Source organism: Penicillium subrubescens, assembly GCF_028828155.1.
Source record: "Penicillium subrubescens strain IBT 31985 chromosome Unknown utg000010l_segment0_segment0, whole genome shotgun sequence".
Classification (NCBI taxonomy): Eukaryota; Fungi; Ascomycota; class Eurotiomycetes; order Eurotiales; family Aspergillaceae; genus Penicillium; species Penicillium subrubescens.
The window spans coordinates 1,993,164-2,017,568 of record NW_026643160.1 but is presented as its reverse complement, the minus strand read 5'-3'; the positions used below and the strand labels follow the sequence as shown (position 1 = coordinate 2,017,568).

Below are 24,405 nucleotides of genomic sequence, written 5' to 3'. Positions count from 1 at the left end.
TCCCGCACGTGACAAAAAAACTATAAAGTCTCGCGACCCAACAGACTGCCAAAAGTCCATACAAATTTGTGGCGAAATTCGTCCAAAATGACGATGATTGGCTTGTGTTATTCCCTATGATTGGATTTTGCGTTACTGTCTGATTGGTTCTACCTTGGCTTCACGCGCAAGTTTCCTTGCTTTCAGCCAAAGTTGGTGTGAGGATTGTTCTTCACTGCCATTGGCTTACTGAACCTGCCTTACTCTTACGTCGAAGATATTTTACTCTGGACTAATGTCGTGTGAGGTTGGGCCTACTTCCGTACTACTCACTAGCGCGGTGACTACTACCTTGTATAATCCTTCATCTGCTATGACGACGAACTAATAGTGATATGCTGTACTCCTCACTTACTATATTCACAACCTCGTATCAAGTTCGTGTCCTGTACGCTAACGATGCTCTATGTGCTTATATACCCTCTGGCTGTGAACATCTTATATTAAAGCTTCGTATTGCTCGTAACCTCTTAACTTTCATTTTCCACATCCTTATTTAATCTGTTGCCATCATGCCATCTCAGGCCAACTTGCCGGCTATTCTTCACTTAAGGGACTTTATAAACAGCGTGGGAACTAACACTTCTAACCCAACCAGGGACTTACTCTACAAATTGAGGCTTCCTTACACCCTCCGTTTCAAACGAACCTCTACTCCGACGATGTTGAATTGTCTGAGCTCTGACGACCATACATTTCTTTGCCTCGCCGGGGAATCCTCAACCCTACGGACCAGACAGATTCATATATGGTTGGGGCTCATTCTTAACTTCTGTCGATCAGGATGGGTCTCTACGTCTAATCTTGCACGCCCATGAAGTTGACTGGTACGATACGAATCATAACGACATCCTTGGTTCTCCGCTGCTAAATGATTCCTTAGCCATCCGGGCGACAATTCTGATTCTTATACGTATGAAATGCACTGACTAGAGGCCGCTCTCCCTACTGTTAGTTTACTAGGAATTGTCCGAAGCGGAGGGGGCCAGTTGAATAGTAGGTCTAATCTATTGCATTACGACCTCGAGACGAATGTCTATAACGTTTCCAACAAGGTATCTGTGACATTTACAGTTTCCATTTACTTCCGGAATGGCAACCGTTGGACAAATTTTCCCGTTCTTGCAAGGCAGTCCCGCATATTTATCACCGGACGCATTCTTGGTATCACAGCTGACACACCTCCACTGGCAATTGGCGTGGACGATGTTTACTTCATTCCAAATCTCGGCTCTATTACGACATCTCTAGTGACACCTACCTCTTCGGCGGGAACGCAGAAGCAAGCAGTCCGATGGAACAGTCGAGCTAACCCATTAACTCCAATGAAGAGACCACGGACGCCAACCTCCATCTCTGATAGCGAGCCACTAGACAACGGGCGCCAAACCTGTCCCTCTAATAGGTCCCACGCATCAGCAACGAATAGAAGCGGCAGTAGAAAGCAGGAACCATGGGCAACACAAACGAGAACCATATTGGCCTACCAGGGTTAGTCCTCTGCAACAATAGCACAGGCTTTGTCACGGAAGGTGCAAATGAAGATATTGAGTAATATGCTTATTCCTTTCTGAGTCCAAAGGAGCGTGGAAAAGTAATGAGAAAGCGTCGAAGCACGGGGTGAGATTGCACAGTAAGTGCATTGAAGTGCCATGAAGTGCCAGTTGTCATGAACCCAAAACTTTCCAAGTCCACATTCCGTCCCCATATTTTCCCACAAGCGATGCTGAATCCTGGGCCTTATAATTGAGCATCACAATGCCACGATCGCGACGAATAGCAACGACACCAACTATATACGGTACAAAATCGGAAGGCGGGAGTCATGCCATTTTAATTGGAAATTCTTGGGCGGTAGCTGAGTGTCGCGCCTTAATAGAGGCTCTGTTGTGGCGCGTATGGTATGCAGGTCGGTGGTTGAGCCCCTCTATTTCTGCAAGGTAAGTTCATAGGGCGAAAAATTTCCTATAGTAGGCGAGCACTAGGGAGTTCCCGCGCCCCCACCCATAATAGAGTTTATAGTTTCGAGCAGGCAGATCACATAATCACATCAATTTCACCGGAATTACGGAGTAGAAGTTTAAACAAGAAGTTGAGCTAACCGTGGTTCGCAGTCACGCAACACCTCCACTCCCAATAATTCGGTTCGGGTCACCCCGACTCAACCGTGCAGATCGTTTTACCGTCGATACGAGAGATCTGCCAAACCATTGGACAGATAAGTCTGATCCACGCTTCTAGCTAAATCATGGGATAACCCCAAAAATATTGCGTTCACTCCGAAAATGGGAGGGTATTCCACGGCAGCCCTAGATCCTACACAAAACAATGAGAGTGGGTCACTTAGTGTAACTCCATCTTCTTCCTACACGGCTGGAATACCTTTAAAAATGGGCTGGCCAGTGGTAATCACGTTTTCATGTTAGGTGGTTAATATAGCTAACTTTGTGATGTTTTGGAAATACGACGAAATGCGTGATGCGACCGAATGGTACATATGGCCAGATCTCAATCTGCTATGTAACTTCGAAGTCAACGATTCCACATAAGCGAGTTATAAAACCACGTACCCTGCGATCATCCTCATATTTTCTTACCGCGAACCGCGTGCCTATCACGTTTAGGGGCAAGGTCCATTTTGACCTAGAACCTTTTCAGTAATTGGCCCACAATTCAGCCACCAGCTCTGGGCCACGGCTGAATCACAAACTGCTCGACTCTGACACTAGTGGGGCACTTTTCTCTACATATGCTATTTTGAGCTAGTCAGTTGTAAGCATGCTAAGCTGACGCTGAACTAAGTAAACTAGTGAACTGGAACGCTTAAAGGAGACAATCAAGATCTGTATCCGGGGTTTAAAGGCTCACCCCATTCCCCAAACTTGTCGTCTATAGGAATTTCCTGATCTAAGAGCTCGCTATGATCGACATAACACAGCTCTTGATCCTCGGCGTTGTCGTAGCACTGAGGTACTTTTGTTTTTAATAGGTCGCAACACGATCCTCGTGAGCCACCGTTAGTTATTAGCGGTATTCCGATCCTAGGACACATATTTGGCATTTTGTGGCATGGAGTCGATCACAGGGGTAATCAGGCGTAGGTTTTCTCCGAGTTATCCGAAACGGTGGAGTTAGGATAATAACAGACGACTTGAACACCAAGGAAGATTGGATCGAGCTCGTCTGTATAGATATTATCCAATAGCCATCGCGTATTAAATACCGAGATCTAATAGATGAAGGCGTAAAAATGCTAGAATAGATTAATTTGCCGATTACTCTACGAATACATATTCGGAAACGGCTCCCCACTGCGCTGACCCGAGTTAACCCCCGTATACATCGCAAAACGACTACAATATATCGCGTTTAGTACGTGTTTTAGAGGTGGCCACTCGCTTGTGAAATACGTTATGTCATGACTATTTTCTTGAATTTTTGGGCAAAATTGCTTAACCGTCTTTCCTTTCTATCTGAACGTCCTGCTGCAAATCATTCTTTAACCTAAGTCATATTTCTGTTTTTCTCCCAAGCCTATATGCATCACCTCGGCTAGGATGTCCTATCCGCGATGTCGACACATTCCAAACCTTCCCTACATTGCCCGGTGTTCCTTCCGCCCTTCCAGTGCTGAAGACTTGCTATTGCTCTTCTGGCATTCTACAGTATTTCACGCACCGTAAAATCTATTGTGGCTTTAGAGAGTGCCCAGGCACACAAAAGGAACTATGTCAACACTAGACAACGATCCAAAACACAGCATCTGATTAGCCAAATGGCCAGCAATGGAATCTCTGAGCGACATGGGACAAGGTAGAGCGTCTCTGATGAATTTTCCCTAAATCGTATTTAATGCCCTCTGTGCCATACGCAAGCTCTGTCTATCCTCTGGAATCTAATTATCCACTCTGTCCCAATTTAACTGAGAACAAATCGCCTGGATTGACATCATTTCAAAACTGCGACAGTAGCTATGGCAGTTATATCTCTTCCCCCCGGTTTCCAGATCGAGCCGGTCCCATTCTTAGGGGAAGTGACTGCGCCTGAGCCACGATCGCGGCTAGGTGTGTTGGAGAACTTCAATGGAAGCTTTACTGGGTCAGGCTTCAACACAATCTTCCGCCCGCATAGCGGAACCAATACAACATTTCCCCGCGACAACATCTTGGAGCTAAATCTGATCGATGACGCCATAACGTTCTCCAAAGATTTTGGCGCCGTGCCGAACCGCGGGCTTATGTCGCAGAGCAACATCTTTCTGAATGGCATATCTTATGTACAGGCTGTCAGCGCTGTGACAAACGAGGAGACTGGGAAGGCTGATCATTCTCCCATTGGCATTCACTTCGAGACGGGATTGTGGATGAACGTCCCGCCCACGAACAATACTCCAGTTCTTGGTGAATCCCTTGTGCGCATGGGGTCCATTCCACATGGCACAACTATCAATGCTCAATGCCTGGCGCCTACTTCGAATACCTCAGGTCCACCCGAGATCCCACCAGCGAGTTTGGCGGTATTCCCTTTAAAGGGTGATGGTGGCGCAGTGCCGATTGATAGCGTAAATGCCTCAGTTATCTCCTCTCTTCGACGCCCGCAGGATCTCTCGAAATTCATTGCTGCCGGCACCATCACTCAAGAGATACTAGATGACCCGAACACCGTTTTGCGCAACGCCATCAAAGGACAGACTATTCTCCAGAACATCGCCTTCACAGTATCCACGGGGCCTCTGGTTCCGGTGTTCGGGGGTGGAACAGCGAACATCGCATTCTTAGAAGGCGACCCTGCTATCATGAATCCAAATGCTAATACAAGCCAAATGAATGCTACCTTCTGGATCGAAACGGTGCAACATAAGCTCCAAGTTCCAATCTTCAAGCGCGGACAAGCCCCGATGAAAATCTCCCCGGCTTCACCAGCACACCAGCCCGTGCCGGTGTTCCTCATTAGCCCACCGCATGACATCACTGTCCCCAAGACGATCACTGTCACTTCGATACAGATCCAGTACTCTCAAGTGGTTAATCTAGTATTCGACGGGTTGATCTGGCCGCATATATCAGTATCGACGCTGATTCCATCGGACCCAGTAACAGTACCAGACTCAGTCTGGAATTGAGAAACAATTGGAGCTGTAATGGGGATGTGAATTTTTGATAATTGTTGGATAGTGTTTTTGCTACGTATTAATACAAGATTTGTCGTCGTTGAATTGTGATGCTTTCACTGGCATTTGAACCACTTAACAAGCATACGACTACCCTACTGTCATATTCCCACGGGAAGGGTCGACCATTCCACGCTTTCCGTCCGTGCGCCCCATAATAGAGTTTTCGGTAGACTGCAGCGACCTGGTCTGCTATTACAGACGATTTTTCCGCGTCTCAACCAATCGGGGCGCTATATTTCCCGCTCTGCTATTCCGTACCATCTACTCCGTATTAACGAGAGCCTCTGGTCACAAGGTCGCGATCGCGTTCTCCCAAAAAAAAAAAGACGTCGCTTCATCCCCCGATGTTTTTTTCAATGATTTTGTATTCCCCAGCACTGGTGAAACAAGTTGAAAAGTCCACCTTGTCTTCCTTGTCGGACAATGTCGCTCGCTTACTCAGTACCTTCACCAAATGGCCTTCCCTTCCCATATATTTAGATTGGGGTGAACATGTTGTCATATGCACACGCTGCCAATACGCCATCTCCAGTGAAGGCTCCCAGCTGAGCCTTTACTTTCGAAAGAAACATGGCATTCCCCTCAGAGAAAGACAAGGGCTCGATCAATACCTTCATCGGCACCACTTCAAAAGCGGTAGCTTAGCATAGCCTCGGCCCAATGGATTCCTATGTCATTCTGCCCTTCGAATTCTCGACTAAGCTTATCCGTATCAGCTAGATCAGCATGAAACTTAGCTGCCTGAGGCTGTAAGGCATCAAATAGGCTATTAACTAGGGCTTTACTGCGGCAGAAGATAATCACCCTAGCCCTATCCCGCCGCCTAAAGGGCCGAAAGGCAGCCTTGAAGTCCTTAATAATTGCGTGAGGAAGCTAGGATAGTATACTCTATAGAGAGTCTCGTGACCACTTTCCCCGTGCTCGAATCCGCCTTCCATATGTATAGAACAGATATGGAATAGGAATCAGAGCAACGGAGATAAAGCCCAGAATACTAGCTGCCCAGGGTACACCAAGATTATGGAACATGGCGCTAGTGAACAGCGGGAAACAACCTGCGAAGACAGAGCGTAGAAAGGTGTTTGCAGCGATCGCACTGGCAGAAGCTTTCTGGAAGGTGTCAATCAGGTAGTTTAGTGCAGCCTGGAAGATAGTGAAGAAGCCGAAGCCCATCATGACGGCGCCGATGATAGGGCCTATCCAGTGTATATGCTTTGGGCTTGTCCAACCAAAGACAAACATGCCCGCGGCAAAGAGAACGGAACCGAGCATCATAGGTGGCAGTCTTGCCTCGGGGACTGGGCGGTTGTTGTTTGCCTTGAAGCGCTTGAGGTAGAAACGCTGGTTGGATAAGTTGATCACAGCGCCGATCAGGATGCCGACGAGGTAGGCGAGGAAAGGTAGTGCGCCGACAACCTGGTTCCATCCGCGGATTTCTTGGAAGACGATGGGGAATGCTGCTAGACTTAGGTAGAGGATACCGTAGACGAAGGAGGCATATAAGGCCACGAGGAAGCAGATTGGAGTGGCGAGGAGCTGGAAGGGTCGAATGAGATATTTGTTTCCCAGTTCTTTCAGGGTTACGTCCCACTCCTCGTGCCGGGCGTGGAGAGCCCAGTTGCCGCTTTCGAAACGAAGTCTTCGCGCCTTGTAGACGAGGAGGACGGGTGGGTAGCTCTCGTCGATGAAGATGAGGTCGAGTAGAAGGAAGAACATCATCATGATGCCGGTAATCTAGGAGTTATTAGAAGGAGAATGGAGATACAGAAGTAGAAGTTAGACGCACATATTCAGTCCATCGCCAGTGGAGGTAGCTCTGAACAATTGCACCGCCGACAATGGGACCTAGGACTGGTCCACCAACAACAGCCATAGCATATCCAACAATCGCAGCGCCCCGTTGCTCGGCTGTCCAAATATCGCTCAAAACACCACCAGTATTCGTCACAGGTGCTGAACCGAAGAAGCCCGTGAAGAATCGAGTCAACATGATCGTCTGCAGATCCTTTGCAGTTGCAGTACCGAACGACATGATCGCGGCAATGAAATAAGGAGCAAGCACAGCCGGCTTGCGACCATATACCTCCGACAGAGGTGCCCATACTAGGGGACCCAAGCCCAGACCGAAAAGTAGCAGTGAAGTTCCTAGAGTCGAAACCTCCAGGGAAACGCCGAAGTCATTGGAAATTTGTTGTTGGCCCGTGGAGTATCTATAGTTCCCTAATCAGTAAATTCTCACAGACACTCTTCCAAGTTCATGATAACTCTTACACAGAACTAGCCCACGTCGCACCTGCAATAGATGACTCCAATCAGTAAAGTCCTTGCACCTTTCGCCGCACGTAATTGGAGATAATGCCGGGGGAGTCCAATTCAACATACCCATCGTCGTCAACCCATACAACACCGTGGTCACAGCCTTCTTCCCAAAACTCCAATTCAACGGTCTATAGGGATCATCAGGACCCTCAAAATCAACAATCACATCTGGACTCGTCTTCGTATGCGTCAACGGATGCGTAAACTTGGCCGTCTGCCCTGGATCTCGACTGCGAATGCGCGATACAACCGATTGTGCGCGCTGCTCGAATACCGAAAGACCTGATGCCGCGGTACTTTGTTTCTCTAGCTGTGTAGAGGCCTGACCGATTTCCTCGTCAGCATGATGATGGTGCATATCGCGCGACTCGATGTCGTCCGTCGAGGTTGTAGAGTGATAATCGTGCTCTGGCTCGTGCTCTGGCTCGTGCTCGTGCTCTGTGTGCTCGGGCATGACTGCTGATTTCATGCGCACAAGTGCGACGAACTATGAGAATGTGGAAGATAGTTGTTTAAGAGTGAAAGGAATAGATTCTAGCTCCGACAGAAAAAAAAGTTGATTGCGACAAGAACTCCGAGCACCGAGCACGGGGATAAGGAATTGCCCGCCGATGAAGGACGCGGATTGGTACAAACTGGATCCGTGGGCCTGATTTAGACGTTTCAAAACGTCATGGGATCCATACACTAAGTCCACTGGAGATGCTTGGCTTGATGAGTCCACGAGATACGGGGCATATATGGAGAACTGGTTATTTTTTTTTTGTCGGGGTGGCGCCGATTGATTTGATCCTTTTTCTTTTGTAGACCTTTTAATCGGACGTCCGACGCCGACGAGCCGTCTTATCCGACGACGGAGCTGGTTCGACGAGATCGTGAGATGTGGGGCATCTTGACTCGGCGCTAGAGCCGAGCTCGGCGGTATAAAGTGTATGCCGAGAAGGGGAAGAGAGAGATTGCGGAGGACTGATGCTTATCTTGTAGATCTTGGGAGTGAAGATCGCGTTGTTGGATCTTCTGGTTGCAGTATCATCACTGTGCCATGACGAGCTACTGTCCTAGATTCTCATGAGCACCCAGAATGCTTGGCCAAGTCACTCTGCTGCTACTGTTATTACTACTCCGTGATTGACATCGTTGAAGAGAAGGTAAGAAAGAGGAGGATTCCATATGATCTTCCGCCCCATCTGCCAAAACGCCATTTAGTCTAATGGTTTTATGATACATCCCGCCTGGAGCTGCTATGAACAAATCAACGCCCCATATAAAACCCCCCATGAATAGCACCCTAGGCCGCAGGGTGCATATCCTCCCACTTCTGAACGGCCTCAAGAGCCGCAGTAACCTTCAATCCAATACGAGCATCAAGTTCGTAGCTCTCCCAACGCGCCGCATGATCCAGATGCTCCTTGCAAGTATGAACAAGCTTCCGGTCCTGCTCAGGCTTCTCAGAAACATCTGCCGAGAGCTTGTGCAGAGATTGGTACGTCGACCGCTCCATCCAGACATTCGCCGCCATTTCAAAGTGCGCAGCTGGAAGGACCCAGTCATCCTTCAGATTGCCCTTGAAGATGGACTTCTCATGGGTCAACACCTTGGTCTTGAGGATCTGTTTCGCGTCCTCGTGATTGTGCAGAGATCGTAGTACGGCGGCCCGGAGTAGCTCCAAGATAGCTTTCTCCTCTGGTCCCTCGCGAGACCAGGTTTTGTTCTCGCTGCTTTCACACCATGACAAGCAGCTTAGAGATTCTTCCAGCTGGCTGCGTGTCATGCGGCTATGTCCGTTCCAGAAGAAGATCATCTCCTCGATGGGGTCCACGCCAATCGCATCTACCAGCTCGACGTTCCATTCCTTGGCACGGGCTTCCCACTTGGCAATCTTGCGCGTGACGAACACGTCGAAGGGAAGTTGACGGGCCATGAAGCGCTTCTTGCCGGCCAAGGGAGGGGCTTTGCGGATATATTCTGCCGCCTTGCGCGCGTGCTCCTTTGCCTGTTTGGGGTCGTTCACGATAAATTGGCGGTAGAGCGCAACATGGCTGGAGCCGGCAATATAGTAGTACAGTGAGCGGGACCAGGAATTGAGATCCACGCACTGAGAAGTCAGCTTGGTACTGGGGCTGGTGCGGAGGGTAGAAGAAGCCGTGGACAAGAAACTTACCTCGATAAACGATGCCGAGCAAACGTCGTAATTGTGCAAGAACAGCGCATTCAAACTTCTCTCAAAAACGCACAGTGCCTCAACCTGCTTGAGAGCACTTTTGTTGTTTGAGCTAAGAAGGTTCAAAGCGCCTTCCAAATCCTTATTGGCACCCTTCATCCGCGACTCTTCCAAAAGCCAGAGACGACTATTCGGGAACCGGGATCGCATCTCGGTCAACAGTTCAGTCAACCTTTCTTGAGGGTAGCCCTCCACATCATCCTCGCCTGGAGATGGGTCAGGCATGATATCGCAATAACGTACAAACCCGTTATAATAGCCAAGCAATGCCAAGGCCGCCATGGCTCCGATAATATTGTGGAACTTGCTGGCTTGCCAGAGCATTCGCAGTCCGCGCTGCTTGTCGCCGTGGAATCCAATGATGGAGAGTAGCCTGCTGAAAGCAGGAGGGACCATGGAGATGAGGAGCAGAAGGATACCGAAGCAGAAGTTGGCGCCAGAGTGCACGAACACGTCGATCTCGTTCTGGAAGATGTCCGAGTCGGGGTCGTGGTTGATGATGTTGGAACCGCCGGGTGTGGAAGTACCAGATGCGAGCTCGGGCTCTGGACTCACTGTTAACCCGGATAATGATTTGGAGATATCCTTCTCATTGGGTATAACAGATTGAGCTGTCGCAGACGGAACCTTGTTGAGTACCTCGCTGGATGAGACTGGGGACTTGACGTCGGTGCTAGCACTACTAGCCGTGGAGAGGTCACTCGAGCTAGGAAGGAGAACTCGGCTAGGATCTCTCAATTCCATGAACTTCTCTTCCATCTTCAAAATAGCGTCCAGGGCAATATAAGCCTTGCGCAAGCGGTAAAAGGCCTTGATACTTTCCGTCAGACTCTCATTGAGGACACCCACAACGGCGCCCATCAGCTGTGCAATCGCCTGACATAGAGCATATTCACTACCCGCAGCATAAATCTCCGAGCGGAAGGCATTGGGGGCGTGGGAGTTATGTTGGGCGCGGTGTTGATCGCTGGCTGCTGAGGTTTCCGCTTCGCTCAATCGTTCGGAAGCTATGGACAGTTAGCGCGACGATCATCTCGCGATTCAATCAATTGTCTCAGACCTTGTCGCATAATCTCTTGTTCAAAGCCCAGCGTTGCCCGAACAAAAGCCACCATTCCTTTGCCCAGCTATTACTGATTGTCAGTATTGATTTCCTCATTCCTCCTGCGCTACGTCATCGCCTATGCCCGACACACGCACATTGTGGAAGGTAGAAGTTCCCTTGGCCAAGCCAGCTTCGGCGCTATCGACATCGTCGTTGAGGATGAACGTCGCCGCTGTTCAGATGATCATCCCATTAGTAAACGGCTCGGATAATCGAAGCTTTGGACATGGATAAGTTAGTTACCTTTCATCGCCTCATCCACTTTCCCGCTCGAAGAATTCACCGTCAGCACAAGGCACATCAAGGAAGAAGGGGCTGCGCCCGCACAGCCCATCTACCACATGGTATCTCCAAGTCCCATCCGCACTAGCAGGGTCCAACATACAGTCTTTCAACTCGGCCAGCGAGTCCAGCGATTGCGTCGAGGCATTGGCGGGCTTTTTGCCATACAACCAAGACCCCACTCGCAACATGATGATAGTCGCGCACCGCTAGGGTAGGTCGAAGAGGATTCACAAAGCCACAAAGACCTGGAAGATAATCGGAGTTGGCGCTATCGATATACTCTCCTCCGCCGCAACGACAGGCCAAAGCGATAGGGACGGATTGGGAAGAATGTCAACGATCCCATGCACGGAATCACAACGGATTACCGAGAACGGCCAGGTAGTGATAGCGCGGGGAGAAGGGAACCGGGGGAGGAAGAACGAGAGAAAGTGAGAGAGGAGAGAAGACGGAACTCCAGGATTGTCTCAGAATCAGGGAACCATGGTGATAACGAAATTGACCGTGGGGTAGAGAGAGCAAGACAAGTAATCGGTCGTGGAGTACTTGGCCCCAAAATCAGCAGTGTCGTTTCCATGGGCTTTTTCGTGGCGTGCCGATGGCTCCGGGAGGGGGGCGAAGCAGCCGCATAAAATGGGAGATATGCTCCTATGTTAAGGTCAAGGAGGAACTGGGAATAGCCGAAAAGGGTAGCATAATTAATGATAATACGAGAAGTAAACCCAAGCTCGTAAATCAACAACTAGTTAGTCTCATATTTATCGAATTAATATTTCATTGTCACGCTCTGTCTTCCACTGCGTAGTTATCTCCAATCACGCCGATGGCAGCCTGAGGCCGCCTCTCCGCCAAGGTGGGAAGCTCCCCATCCAGACAACAGCATCATCCATCACATTCCATCCTTCCCCCACTACTACCACCACCACCACGCTCTCCTCTCGTCTTCAACTCCCATCAATTCACGAGAGCATACAAATCCTCCAGGCAACCCGTGTCCTCCATCTTCTCTACACCCGCCCTCTCCATCCGCCACATACACCATGTCCAATTCCACCCAATCCCAGACCAAGGCCGATGCCTCCGAGCAGCCCCAACAACAGCAGAAGCCCCAAGTGCTCGAGGAAGATGACGAGTTTGAGGATTTCCCCGTCGAGGGTAAGCTAGGCCCCTCTATCCTGGAGTTACAATTCCCATGACGTGACAGAAGATGTGGACATGCCCTGACCGTTTCCCCCGCTAGATTGGCCCCAGGAGGAAGCCGAGCAGAACGCCGGGTCAGCAGCGAACGGGGGCAACGAGCATCTGTGGGAGGAGAGCTGGGATGATGACGATGCTGCGGAGGACTTCTCCAAGCAGCTGAGGTATGTTACAATCTACCCTGTTGGTGGCAACTACACTACGCCAGACGTGAGATACCTGGGACCTTGTCCAGCGTCGGGATTACATTCTCGCCCTGGCTGTGAAATCAGGATTTTATTATTATGTTTTGGACTCTGTAGCTAACCCTCATCCGTGTCACAGGGAGGAACTCAAGAAGGTCGAAGCATCGCACTAGACAAGATAATACAATGGAAAACATAATATACGAAAAGACCATCCCGCGTTTCCACACATGACATACCCCCTCCGAATCCGCTGAACGCCTCTCACGCTACAAACACTATACCCCCCTTGGAACCGATGGAAGACGATGTTGAACACAGTGGGCCCCGACACAAGCAGAGACGCCCAGGACTGCGGAGTGAAGCCGGGTCAGGTGAGATGATTAGTCCGGCTACCAACGCATTTGGTTCTACCTGATGATGTGGTAGAAGCACGTTTATTCGAGCAGCTTGTTTCATTGATGTCTGCGTTGCACTTCTGGAACTCGGTTATGGGCAACTGGGCGGGTGTAATTCGTGAAATGTCGAATAGCAAGTCGGTCAGAATAATGCAATTGGACTCTTGCTACACATTCTACAGCTTCTGCGCTTGTACATGTAGTAGCTGTGGTCTTAATCGTATATCTCGTAAAGCTAAGCATTCCACTGCAGTTACCTGCCACCAAGGTCTCCCTACATACCCTCATCTCCAATATCTTGCGCCATCAAAGCTTCGGTCTCGTATCTGACCAGAAACAGAGCTTAGTTACCAGTCATACATCCAAAGACAAAAAAACCGCCAAATTGAACGTAAAAATTTTGTGAATTTATATCGGAAAGGAAAATCTTGGCTGTGTACATTACAGTTTCGTGAAAATGTCGCAACTTGACATTAAAGGGGGGAGACGCAATCTTATTCTCTCCTCCGCTAGTATGCCATCTACTTACTGGACAGAGCGGCAACACCGGGCAGCTCCTTGCCCTCGAGGAGCTCGAGGGAAGCACCGCCGCCAGTGGAGACGTGGGAGAGCTTGTCCTCGACGCCGTACTTGGCAGCCACGGTGGCAGTGTCACCACCACCGATGATAACGATGGAGCCAGACTGGGCAGCCTTGACAGCGGCGTTGAGGGTCTTCTCGGTACCGTTGGCGAAGGGCTTCAGCTCGAAGACACCGGGGGGACCGTTCCAGAGGATGGTCTTGGCCTGGCCGATGACCTCCTCGTACTTCTCGACGGACTTGGGGCCGACGTCCAGACCCATGTAGCCGTCGGGGATACCCTCGGAATCGGTGGCAGCACCGACGGTGGCGTCTGCGGAGAACTTGTCCGCGGTCACGTAGTCGACGGGCAGGACAATCTCGACGTTGTTCTTCTTGGCCTTCTCGACGATCTCGGCGACGATCTTGCTGCCGGCCTCGTCGAAGAGGGAGTTACCAATCTTAACGTTCTCGAGGGTCTTCTTGAAGGTGAAGGCCATGCCGCCGGTGATGATCAAGCTGTTGACCTTGGGGAGCAGGTTGTCGATCAGCTGGATCTTGTCGGAGACCTTGGCACCACCGAGGATGGCAAGGAAGGGGCGTTGGGGGTTCTCAAGAGCCTTGGCGAAGTACTCCAGCTCCTTCTTAACGAGGAAACCGGCGGCCTTCTGGGGGAGGTCGACGCCGACCATGGAGCTGTGGCCACGGTGGGCAGTGCCGAAGGCGTCGTCTGGAAGGAAATGGAAGTTAGTATAAGGACTCTAGAGTTCAGCTGAAAGGACAAATTCGTCGCTTACTGATGTAGATGTCACCGAGGGCAGTCAGGCCCTTGCGGAACTCAGCAACCTTCTCCTTGTCGGCCTTGACCTTGTTGCCCTCGGCATCCTTGGAGGAACCCTCCTCCTCGGCGTGGAAGCGCAGGTTCTCCAGGAGGATGACTTGGCCACCGGTAGCCTTGTTAACGGTCTCCTCAACCTTGGGACCAACACAGTCCTCAGTGAAGATGACGTCCTTGCCGCCCAGGAGCTTGGAGAGCTCAGCAACGACGGGCTTGAGGCTGTACTTGGCGTTGACCTTGCCGTCGGGGCGGCCAAGGTGGGACATCAAGATGACGGCCTTAGCGCCGTTGTCAATGGCATACTTGATGGTGGGCAGAGCACCGACAATGCGCTGGTTGTTGGTAATGTTCTTGTCCGCATCGAGAGGGACGTTGAAGTCGACCTATGGCGGGGTAAAATGAGCCATTGACATCCATGACAAAGGGATTAGCATATTTTAACATACCCGGATCAGGACACGCTTATCCTTGAGGTCGACATCGGTGATGTTGAGCTTGTTAGAGAGAGACATTGTCGGCAGGATTCTGTGTCTGTGATGTCAGCGGGGGTGTTCTCCAGCTCTCAAGAATGGTTCACGCAGCAGTACCTCGACAATTGAAGACGGTTGATGCGAAGCAGAGACAGAGCTAGAGAGAAGGAGGGGGAAATACAGACAAAGAGAATCAGGAGTCTTAATCAGGCCACGGTGAGTCGCGACAAGAAGGATGGAGGGGCTCGTGGAGGGACGTGGTGGGGCTCGCCGGTGAAGAGGGCGACTGCCGCATTGAGCTGGGTAACAACGGGGTACGTTCCGATGATGTCTTCGAGTGCTTCAAGTGACTTGAACGTTATACTGTTTTCGTACAGCTTCTAGGTACTCCTATAGCTCACTCTACTTTGATTTTAGGTAACCCGACATCCTCCGGGCACATAGATCGGGCTGATGCGGGACTGATGTCAGAGCTCCCCGTCAACACGGAACAGTCCGGGCGTCCTGGGGTCCTCGATAGCCTCGGAGTCGGGGGATTCTGGGGATATCGCTAGACAATGGTGCTCTACTCGGATTCTAATTGGCTGGGCTGGAATTGTCCATAGCCGCTACGCTGATGACCGCGGGTGTTGTGATACAATCAGTTCCACTTGTGAAAAACGAGAGCTTCGTTGCAAAGCCGAAGGATTAAACACGTCAATATATCCCTAAGAAGACCTCGTTTGGTGATTTCCAAACACCCGCCGACAACGACAAACGAAAGAAAGTACTGTAAATGAATACTCCCAATGCGCAAAAACAAACCCAGTGTCCTTTTTGAATGCAACCATGTCCTTCCTCCTCGCGAAACGTGATATCCCCTGTACACAAAGCCAGAAACGATGACCAACCGAGACCAGAACGCCTAGACAGATAGACAGCGAGCAAAGACAATTATGGTGGCAGGGCAAATCATTAACGTGATATTCGCTGTCATGAGCGTACTCAAGACTCCTCAGCGGAGTTAGTGAGTGAGAGGTATGCGGTCCACGCAATACCAATAGACGAAACAAAAGGCTGGTTTGGATTGTCAGTACTGGGAAACAGTCGAAGAGACTGAAGAGGGAGTTTGGAAGCTCACAATTTGGAATTGAATGGGAATGACTCGGAAGTTGAGAATCTGTACTGCCGGCCAAAGTACAAAGTTGGCCTTCAACGTCGGCAAGTATACATCCCGGAACTTCTGGGTCAAAGCTCTCTTGCCGCCTCCTTCTGCAATGGTCATGAAGGTAAAGAAGCACGCCAGACCTAGAGAAGGCAGTGTCAGTTCGAAATTCGACTGGGGCGGCCGACAGACAAATCCATACCAAAAGGCGCAAAGATCAACTGGTCAAAGGCAACACGCTTGAACACCGGAACACTAGGGTTCACCTTGGTGAGAGGGAATGCCCGAGACAAGAAGCCAAACCACTGGAATTGGACTGGAGCCATGAAGAAACCGTATGCCATGAACCTCGTGACACGCTCAAAGTCGAATGGCGCCGGGGAGTATGTTCCAGCCCCAATCTCTCCGATCACAGGTGGCCTTCCCTTATCGAAATCGGGAATTTCTATCGAAATGAAGTCGTTCTCGTGGGACCGTTGAGCATTTCGAGACCGGAAGGCGGTAATCAACTGTGCAACGGTATCGGCGACGCCACCAAGCACCTATATGAACCATCCACCGTCAATCGTCGGATCCAATCATAGAGTATCGTGGGTATCTCAGGAACAGGGCGGGCTTACAGCGTTGGTGACCATCGTCGTGAGAACTATCGTAAAAAATTGGTTAGCACTCAACGTACATACCCTCAGGACCCCACGGGGGGTTGACGCCTTACCTGGCTTCTCAGCATAGTAAGAGTTGAATTTCGTGGCAATCCGCGTAGCAACAGCCATCTCGATGAGGAATATGATCGTGTGCAGGAGTGGCTATCATTAACGGAGCGGGTCAGCGCGGGCGTCTTGGAAGAGGACACACAAGCAACAAGATAGCGAGAGAAAACCAACCACGCGACCGTAGATATATCTTCTATTCAGTCCATCGAGGACTTTCCGCTTTGCAGAGGTAATCATGGCGACGGAGGGCGGAGTTGGAACCGGTTTATGATGGATGGGGTTGAAGGCAACAATTCCGCCGGGGAGGTGCTATCTCGCGTATGTATGACGCAAACTTCAAGTGAGAACCTGAAACGATGTTGAACCTGGACCGCCCGCTAGCCTTAAGTGTCGGAATACCCCTGGAAATGCCGATGGAAGAGGCGCGGACGGAAATATATCTAGTGAAGATCGAGGTCTACCCCAGATTGAAAGTGGGCAATCTTGACTCCGCTATGGCTGGACGGGAGAGGTTCATGACTAACGGGAATGGGGCCGAAGTCACGGGCTGCGGCAGACAACGGAGTCTTCGGGGGCGGTGACGTTCGGGCGGACTCAGCCTTGCGCGGTTAACTTCCACCCTATCATCTGTCTACTATAGGGTTGTACATCTTACATTTTGTTTCGTTCTTTTTTTAGACACCGGCTCATGGATTTTTGGTTCTTCAACCTGAACTGATTGAATTACAGCATATCGTACTCACTATACATACATACAAACATACAAACATATTTTATGCCACGCTCAATACAGTCATGCAGATACTCGAGGCTGGTCATCGGCTAGAATGTCTGGCAGGTCTCGAATATCGGTCGTTTCATTCGTATTCACATCCACGAGGCGTACCGCTTCCAACTGAAGGGGACCAGTCGCAAGGGGTAGGAGCTTGAGTTCGGTTGAGTGACACGTTCCAGGCAAGAGGGGCCTAATCGAGGGTGTTAGTTGGAAGTCGATCATCAATGATATATGATATCAAGAGCAGGTTAATAGAACTCACCCGACACGGATGTCAGTGCTCAAACTGATAAGTTCAGCCTCCTGGCCAGCAACACTCTTCTGCATCGCGTGCACGATATTGTCATCTGTGACAGCCTCCGCTACATGATCCTCCTTCCGGCTCGAGATGGATGATGACGAGGGGCGAGCCATATGGCCCCTCGGATCCACACGTTTCCGTCGGGGAATCGCAATCAGGGCAAATTTACGTGGGATGTTGGAGCGGTTGACAATGAAGACGTCCCAAGAGAATGGCGATCCAACCTGCACACGGGAAGGACCAGAGAATGAGATGGTGACTCCCACGTCAGTAACTGAATAAGCTCGCTCTCGCAGGGAGGACCGATTGTTAGGGTTCGGTCCTGTTTGAGAAAAGCCCTGAGGCATGGCTAGACTTGTAGGGCGGTTGCTTCTCTGTAATGCCTGGCTGGGACCGCCAAATGTTGGGTTAAGGGGCAACGAGAAATCGACATTGGTTCGCCATTGCATTGTGATGCGAGGCTTGCAATCGTCGGATAGGAGAATGACTGCTCCTAGCGAGATGTCCAGCATGCTCATCATGGCAGTCGATGATGGGTTGGTCTCGGGACCATATTCGGGTGTAAGTTTGTACATTAGGGTCACATCGTCTCGAGGCCGGCAGCTTATTGGGAGCTCAAGTCCTTGTACGGCCGACAGAGGCTCAAGCGTGCCCTCGGACAACTTTACATCCGCCTTATCAAAACAGACCTCACACATCAAAAATGGTGTCACTTCGAAGTCCAGACTGGCAACTGTAGTGGGAAGACCAGTGTAGGAATTCAATCGTGAGTAGCGAATCCTGGCACTGGCTGCAGGAACCACGCGAAAGGGGTGACCATGTTGCTGCTGGACGTTGTAAATGGGGTCCTCCTGATATGTTGTAGGCACGACCCGCAACAACCTTGATGCTGGAAGGAAGGGCTCTTTATGGGCGAGGGCTTTGTCTCCAGACAAGGGCTGGAACATGTTCGTCGACGCAGGGACGAGTGGAGGTAGGTAGTCGTCTTCAGGGTCTTCCTGTCGGCTTGATTCCGAAGGATTTAGGCTCGCGGAGGCGATGAACAGGAGGGATGGGTTCGGGATACGGTTTCGAGGGCGCTCTGAGGAATATTAGCATATGAGGTTTCCTGCATCTTCATATCGCGAACGCACTAAGGAATGTCTCCATGCTCCATATGAGGTAGACATGGTTGCCTGTCCCATCTTCGCCTTCGAACTCATTGAAGATCACCAATGGTTCCTCCCTTGTGTCCACAACTCCGGAGAAAATGATATCTCTAGCTGGAGTCGGATTCTCCGCCACGGTCTCTGCAGGGTCGACTGCGAATACATCTAATCGAATTTCGAGACGGGGTAAATTATGCTTCAAAATGGTATCTGTGCAATCGGAGAGGCGCAGGACAACGCGGACGGGAAGAGACTCGTCTGGAATACTATTAGTCAATCAATCCGGGATCGCAAATGGAAGCACAGAACCTCTTGCGTACCGAAAAATAGAAGGGACCTTTGGGGAATAGAGGAAAGTACTGAGGGTAGATCGTCTGCTCCGTCCTCCAGGGCCGAGGTCAATGACCCTTCAATATCGATTGCCGGAGCATGAGGCACCACTGTATCGAGTACAGCATGTCGTAGGAACTCGCCCGGGATTTCCAGGCCAGGCATTGCGACAGAGATTGTCGCATGCAACAGTTGTCAACGGATTCCCGCGTTTGGCGTGTCTGCGGGCAATAAGGAGATAGGACCAGTGCCCTGATAAGCTGATCGGTGCAAACAGCACAAACACCTGAGCTTAATTCCACGCGGATCTCTTTTTCATCTTGTCGACTCTTCACCCTTCAACAAGCATCATGAATCCAATGCCTGGCCAGCCGGGTGCTCCTGTCCTATGGCAGGAAGCCCGAAATGCTGAAGGAAGGGTCTACTATTACAATGTGCAGACCAAAGTGACGCAATGGGCAAAGCCAATTGAGCTGATGACCCCCGTGGAGGTTTGTTCCCAACTACAATCAAGCACAACTTTGAACTAAACTAACAATACTCCGGTGATTCTTTAGCGTGCCCTTTCCAATCAACCGTGGAAGGAATATACGGCAGAAGGAGGGCGCAAATACTGGTACAACACGGAGACCAAGGCGAGCACGTGGGAGATCCCTGAGGTTTACAAGAATGCGCTCGCACAGGCTCCAGCTGCCCCAGTGCCCGCAGCGCCGGCTCCTCCTGTTGCGTAAGTGAAATTGACTACCTATCTAGAAATTTCAGAACTAACATCTTGTAGCGCCCCCGCTTTCGTTGCAGGTGGTTTCGCGCAACACCCACATCGTGAGCGTGAACGAGACCGAGACCGAGACCACCGAGACCGTGACTACCGCGACCGTGATCGCGATCGTGACCGTGACCGTGACCGTGACCGTGACCGCGACGACTATGACCGGGGATATGGCGACCGTCGTGGAGGATACGGTTCCTATGATCCAAGCGGAATGGCAGCCGCCTCAGCTTTGGCCACACAGGCCGACCCCGAGTATGGCTCCCTTGAAGAGGCAGAAAGTGCCTTCATGAAAATGCTCAAGCGAAATAACGTTCAGCCCGAGTGGTCCTGGGAGCAGACGATGCGCGCGACTATTAAAGATCCCCAGTATCGTGCTCTGAAGAATCCGATTGATCGCAAGACAGCTTTTGAGAAATACGCGGCCGAGGTTCGCATGCAGGAGAAGGACCGGGCGAAAGAACGATTCGCTAAGCTCCGCGCAGATTTCAATACCATGCTGAAGCGGCATCCTGAAATCAAACACTACAGTCGTTGGAAGACTATCCGGCCCATTATCGAGGGCGAGACGACTTTCCGAGCTACCGACGATGAGAATGAACGGCGCCAACTCTTCGAGGAGTACGTCGTTGAGCTCAAGAAAGCACACGCTGAACAAGAGTCCGCAACGCGCAAGGCGGCTATGGACGAGCTCGTGAACATTCTCAACTCTCTCAACCTTGAGCCATATACGCGCTGGTCGGAGGCTGAAGCGGTCATTGAATCCAACGATAAAGTCAAAGCTGATGATAAGTTCAAGACACTGACCAAGTCTGACATTCTGACTGCTTTTGAAAACCACATCAAGACTTTGGAGCGTGCGTTTAATGACGCTCGCCAACAGCAAAAGGCAGTCAGGGCCCGAAAGGATCGCCGTAACCGTGAAGGATACTTGGAGCTGTTGAAGGAGCTCAAGTCCCAGGGGAAAATCAAGGCGGGCAGCAAATGGATGGACATTCGTCCCATAATCCAAGATGACTCCCGGTACCAGGCAATCCTCGGCCAGTCTGGATCAACCCCTCTTGATCTCTTCTGGGATATGGTTGAGGAAGAGGAGCGTTCTCTGCGTGGCCCTCGTAATGACGTTCTGGACGTCCTTGACGTAAGTTTACCCAAAGTTGAAATTATTCTTCAGATACTCATAAGCCTTTAGGACAAACACTACGAGGTTACTGCCAAGACTACGCTTGAGGAATTCACCGAGATCATGCTTTCTGATCGACGCACTTCTAAGATTGATTCCGATATCTTGAGTCTTCTCTTCCAGCGCATTCAAGAGAAGGCCGTCCGCCGTGATGAGGAGGAGAAACATGCAGCAGATCGACACCAACGCCGCGCAGTTGATGCACTTCGCTCTCGGATTAAGCGTCTGGAGCCCCCTGTGCGTCTGGCAGATACCTGGGACGAGGTCAAATCCCGCCTCGAGAAGTACGAAGAGTACAAGGCTGTGGAATCTGATGAACTGCGTGAGTCCGCGTTCGAGAAGGTCATTCGCCGTCTTAAGGAGAAGGAGGAAGACGAGAAGGACCGTGATCTCCGTGATCGTGATCGTGACCGCGACCGCGACCACAGCCGCCGTCGCGATTATGACCGCGGTGATCGCGACTACCGCAGCAGCCGTGGTGAGCGACGTGGTGGCAGTCGAGTCAGCCGTACTCCCGAGGCCGATGCGTACGAGGCCGACCGCCGCAAAGCCCAGGCGGACCGTGAACGATCCTACCGCAAGGTCAGCGCATTCTCCCCCTCTCGTGAGCGCCGTGAGGATCGTGAGCGTGATAGAGGAGACCGCGAACGCGAGCGTTACCGTGAACGTGAACGTGATCGAGGAGACCGTGATTTTGAGCGCCGTCCTGGCGACCGACGAGAAGACGAACGCGAGCGCCTGTATCGCACTCGTGGAGATCCCCGTGGTGGTCGCGACGAGCTCGATTACGGTGAAACTCGCAGCACGGCCAGTACAGATCGTCGTCGCCGTCGGGAGAGTGACTCTGAGAGTGTGGCGAGTCGGTCAACGAAGCGATATCGCCGTGATAGCCGTGAGCGGGATCGTAGCAAGGGTCCTCGACGCAGTGGGCGGGAACGCTCTGCGATCCCAGAAGAGCAGAGCAAGAAGGATGAGAAGGCTATTCACTCTGGCAGCGAGGAGGGAGAGATTGAGGAGGATTGAATTGGGTAGTGTGTATATCGACAGACTAGTTGGACATTTTCCCCTTGGATATGGTCCAGTACAGTTCAAATCAACAAGTATTGCCCTGTCCATTCATCGGGGTCCATTGACTTTCTTCCATCCCATGGCACTTCTGTGCACAAGTATCCTGCGTGTTCACAAACAACATAAATCACAGTCAAAGTGGCCGGATATCGGATGTGGGAGTTGTCTGTATACGACTACGGACTAGCAGTTTCAGACGGAATAATATACTCCGGAGGCAAAGATCTCCGCCTTGTAGAAACCAACCAGGTGGACCGTCCCCACGCCATCGTCCTCCTGTGCAGAATAATTCCGAGACTAGACTCCTCGGATGTGGAGGCCCAAATCTTATTTTCAACCTTGGAAACCCCGGTTCCTGCCCTGTAAGGGTATGGTGAAACGTATAAGTCCTGAAGAGTCCCTGCGCTAACCTAGAATGTTCAGGCTGATGAACCAAACATCCTGGTCTCCAAGGCATGAGACCCCTTTTCTCTGCCGTCGATTTCTCCGTCATAATGCGCCCCACGGAGTGATTAATCCTCGACAAAGTGCGGAGAAGAACCCCGTTTGCCAGGATGAGCATGACGATGGGAAAACTGCCGATTGGAAGGCATTTGAGCATGCAGCACTATGTTGGACCCTTTCTGATCCTGTTCAGGAATAACGTCCGAAGCATCATTTAGCTTGTTTCTACCTATGGAGCTGAGGAGCTCATATAAAAGGGAGCTCTTTCGTCGGTGGAGAGTGTCAAGAACTCAATCAAGGCTTTGAACATCAAGAAAAGATTCTGGAAATCGACTTCACACCATCAGCATGCCTCAAATTGTCAACTATCTCGCTATCGCAGCTCTGGCAGCTTGCGCGGCGGCCACGCCTGTTGCGGAGCCGGCCATCACCGCTGCTCCCAGTCTTGAGAAGCGTGCCACCTGTACCTTCTCCGGCTCCAATGGTGCTGCTTCTGCCAGCGCTTCTCAGAAGTCCTGCGCGACTATTGTTCTCTCCAACGTGGCCGTCCCCTCGGGTGTCCCATTGGACCTGAGCAACCTGAATGATGGAACCCATGTAAGATCTTTTGATACTCCAATATCTCCTTTATTAGCACATGGACTCATTGTATTCGCTTTAGGTTATCTTTGAAGGTACCACTACTTGGGGCTACAAGGAGTGGACAGGTCCTATGCTACAGATCCAGGGCAAGGATATCACTGTCACCGGTGCAAGCGGCGCGAAGCTCAACCCCGACGGTGCGCGCTGGTGGGATGGCCAGGGAGGTAACGGTGGCAAGACCAAGCCTAAGTTCTTCGCTGCCCACAGTTTGACCGGCGCGTCCGTTATCAACAACCTTTACATCGAGAACACCCCCGTTCAGGCCGTCAGTATCAATGGCTGCGATGGATTGACCATCAATAGCATGACAATCGACAACAAGGCCGGTGACTCCGCAGGCGGCCACAATACCGATGGTTTCGATATCGGTAGCAGTTCCAACGTTGTTATTAACGGTGCTACCGTGTACAACCAGGACGATTGTGTTGCTGTCAACTCTGGAACTGTAAGACAAGACCTGGCGAGAGAAGAACTTTTTGGGCGTGTAATTTCTAACTACATCGCTAGGACATCACCTTCAGCGGTGGTTACTGCTCTGGTGGTCACGGTCTGTCCATTGGCAGTGTTGGCGGCCGCTCGGACAACACCGTTGACAACGTTACCTTCAAGGACTCTACTGTCACCAAGTCTGACAATGGTAAGCACCCCTTATCACTGCTATTACGCGTAGGCGTCGACTCCAGATCTAACGAGGTTTCTAGGTATCCGTGTCAAGGCTACCGAGGGCACCACCGGTACCATCAAGGGCGTTACCTACTCTGGCATCACGCTGTCCTCTATCGCCAAGTAAGCTACACAACGCCACGACCTACTCCTATTGAATCATCGAACTAACAATTATCGATAGGTACGGTATCCTGATCGAGCAGAACTACAAGGGCGGTGACCTTAAGGGTTCCCCGACCAGCGGTGTCCCCATCACCGGCCTTACTATCTCCGGCATTTCCGGCACCGGTGCTGTCGCCTCCAGCGGCTATGACATTGCCATCGTCTGCGGCAGTGGTGCCTGCTCTGGCTGGACCTGGAGTAACGTCAAGGTCACTGGTGGTAAGACCTATGGCAGCTGCCAGAACGTTCCTAGCCCGGCTAGCTGCTAGATA

The 24,405-nt window shown here is 51.0% G+C and overlaps 10 protein-coding genes across 10 annotated transcripts; 5 read left to right on the top strand and 5 right to left on the bottom strand.

The window, feature by feature from the left end:
* Positions 1-720: 720 nt before the first annotated feature.
* On the top strand, positions 721-1,468 carry N7473_011895 (uncharacterized protein; the record flags this gene model as incomplete). The annotated part of the gene is made up of 3 exons (XM_057157834.1): positions 721-952; positions 973-1,328; positions 1,445-1,468. 3 exons carry the CDS (start codon positions 721-723, stop codon positions 1,466-1,468), a joined length of 612 nt encoding a protein of 203 aa, XP_057003684.1.
* Positions 1,469-4,012: 2,544 nt separating this feature from the next.
* N7473_011894 (uncharacterized protein) lies at positions 4,013-5,161 on the top strand (the record flags this gene model as incomplete). The annotated part of the gene is made up of 1 exon (XM_057157833.1): positions 4,013-5,161. The coding sequence occupies one exon, from the start codon at positions 4,013-4,015 to the stop codon at positions 5,159-5,161; it is 1,149 nt and encodes a 382-aa protein (XP_057003683.1).
* Positions 5,162-6,100: 939 nt separating this feature from the next.
* On the bottom strand, positions 6,101-7,985 carry N7473_011893 (MFS transporter; the record flags this gene model as incomplete). The annotated part of the gene is made up of 4 exons (XM_057157832.1): positions 6,101-6,946; positions 6,999-7,422; positions 7,484-7,505; positions 7,595-7,985. 4 exons carry the CDS (start codon positions 7,983-7,985, stop codon positions 6,101-6,103), a joined length of 1,683 nt encoding a protein of 560 aa, XP_057003682.1.
* A 638-nt stretch (positions 7,986-8,623) lies between these two features.
* On the bottom strand, positions 8,624-11,789 carry N7473_011892 (TTC39/IML2 family protein). Its single transcript, XM_057157831.1, has 5 exons — positions 11,243-11,789; positions 10,953-11,029; positions 10,813-10,879; positions 9,693-10,759; positions 8,624-9,626 (listed from the first exon to the last, which is right to left on the bottom strand). The coding sequence occupies exons 1-5, from the start codon at positions 11,328-11,330 to the stop codon at positions 8,820-8,822; spliced, it is 2,106 nt and encodes a 701-aa protein (XP_057003681.1). The 5' UTR covers positions 11,331-11,789; the 3' UTR covers positions 8,624-8,819.
* A 393-nt stretch (positions 11,790-12,182) lies between these two features.
* On the top strand, positions 12,183-12,697 carry N7473_011891 (proteasome regulatory particle lid subunit SEM1; the record flags this gene model as incomplete). The annotated part of the gene is made up of 3 exons (XM_057157830.1): positions 12,183-12,297; positions 12,383-12,503; positions 12,664-12,697. 3 exons carry the CDS (start codon positions 12,183-12,185, stop codon positions 12,695-12,697), a joined length of 270 nt encoding a protein of 89 aa, XP_057003680.1.
* Positions 12,698-13,228: 531 nt separating this feature from the next.
* pgkA (phosphoglycerate kinase pgkA) lies at positions 13,229-15,083 on the bottom strand (the record flags this gene model as incomplete). Its single annotated transcript, XM_057157829.1, has 6 exons — positions 13,229-13,248; positions 13,452-14,210; positions 14,278-14,701; positions 14,765-14,843; positions 14,906-14,945; positions 15,017-15,083. The coding sequence occupies 6 exons, from the start codon at positions 15,081-15,083 to the stop codon at positions 13,229-13,231; spliced, it is 1,389 nt and encodes a 462-aa protein (XP_057003679.1).
* A 689-nt stretch (positions 15,084-15,772) lies between these two features.
* Positions 15,773-16,882, bottom strand: N7473_011889 (Mpv17/PMP22 family protein; the record flags this gene model as incomplete). The annotated part of the gene is made up of 6 exons (XM_057157828.1): positions 15,773-15,844; positions 15,909-16,075; positions 16,135-16,474; positions 16,553-16,578; positions 16,648-16,738; positions 16,817-16,882. The coding sequence occupies 6 exons, from the start codon at positions 16,880-16,882 to the stop codon at positions 15,773-15,775; spliced, it is 762 nt and encodes a 253-aa protein (XP_057003678.1).
* A 556-nt stretch (positions 16,883-17,438) lies between these two features.
* N7473_011888 (TRAPP trafficking subunit Trs65 domain-containing protein) lies at positions 17,439-19,364 on the bottom strand (the record flags this gene model as incomplete). Its single annotated transcript, XM_057157827.1, has 4 exons — positions 17,439-17,610; positions 17,683-18,802; positions 18,855-19,127; positions 19,190-19,364. 4 exons carry the CDS (start codon positions 19,362-19,364, stop codon positions 17,439-17,441), a joined length of 1,740 nt encoding a protein of 579 aa, XP_057003677.1.
* Positions 19,365-19,534: 170 nt separating this feature from the next.
* On the top strand, positions 19,535-22,174 carry N7473_011887 (snoRNA-splicing protein PRP40; the record flags this gene model as incomplete). Its single annotated transcript, XM_057157826.1, has 4 exons — positions 19,535-19,690; positions 19,757-19,926; positions 19,978-21,109; positions 21,161-22,174. The coding sequence occupies exons 1-4, from the start codon at positions 19,550-19,552 to the stop codon at positions 22,172-22,174; spliced, it is 2,457 nt and encodes an 818-aa protein (XP_057003676.1). The 5' UTR covers positions 19,535-19,549.
* Positions 22,175-23,011: 837 nt separating this feature from the next.
* On the top strand, positions 23,012-24,402 carry N7473_011886 (glycoside hydrolase family 28 protein; the record flags this gene model as incomplete). The annotated part of the gene is made up of 5 exons (XM_057157825.1): positions 23,012-23,260; positions 23,325-23,750; positions 23,813-23,942; positions 24,007-24,091; positions 24,153-24,402. 5 exons carry the CDS (start codon positions 23,012-23,014, stop codon positions 24,400-24,402), a joined length of 1,140 nt encoding a protein of 379 aa, XP_057003675.1.
* Positions 24,403-24,405: the final 3 nt, after the last annotated feature.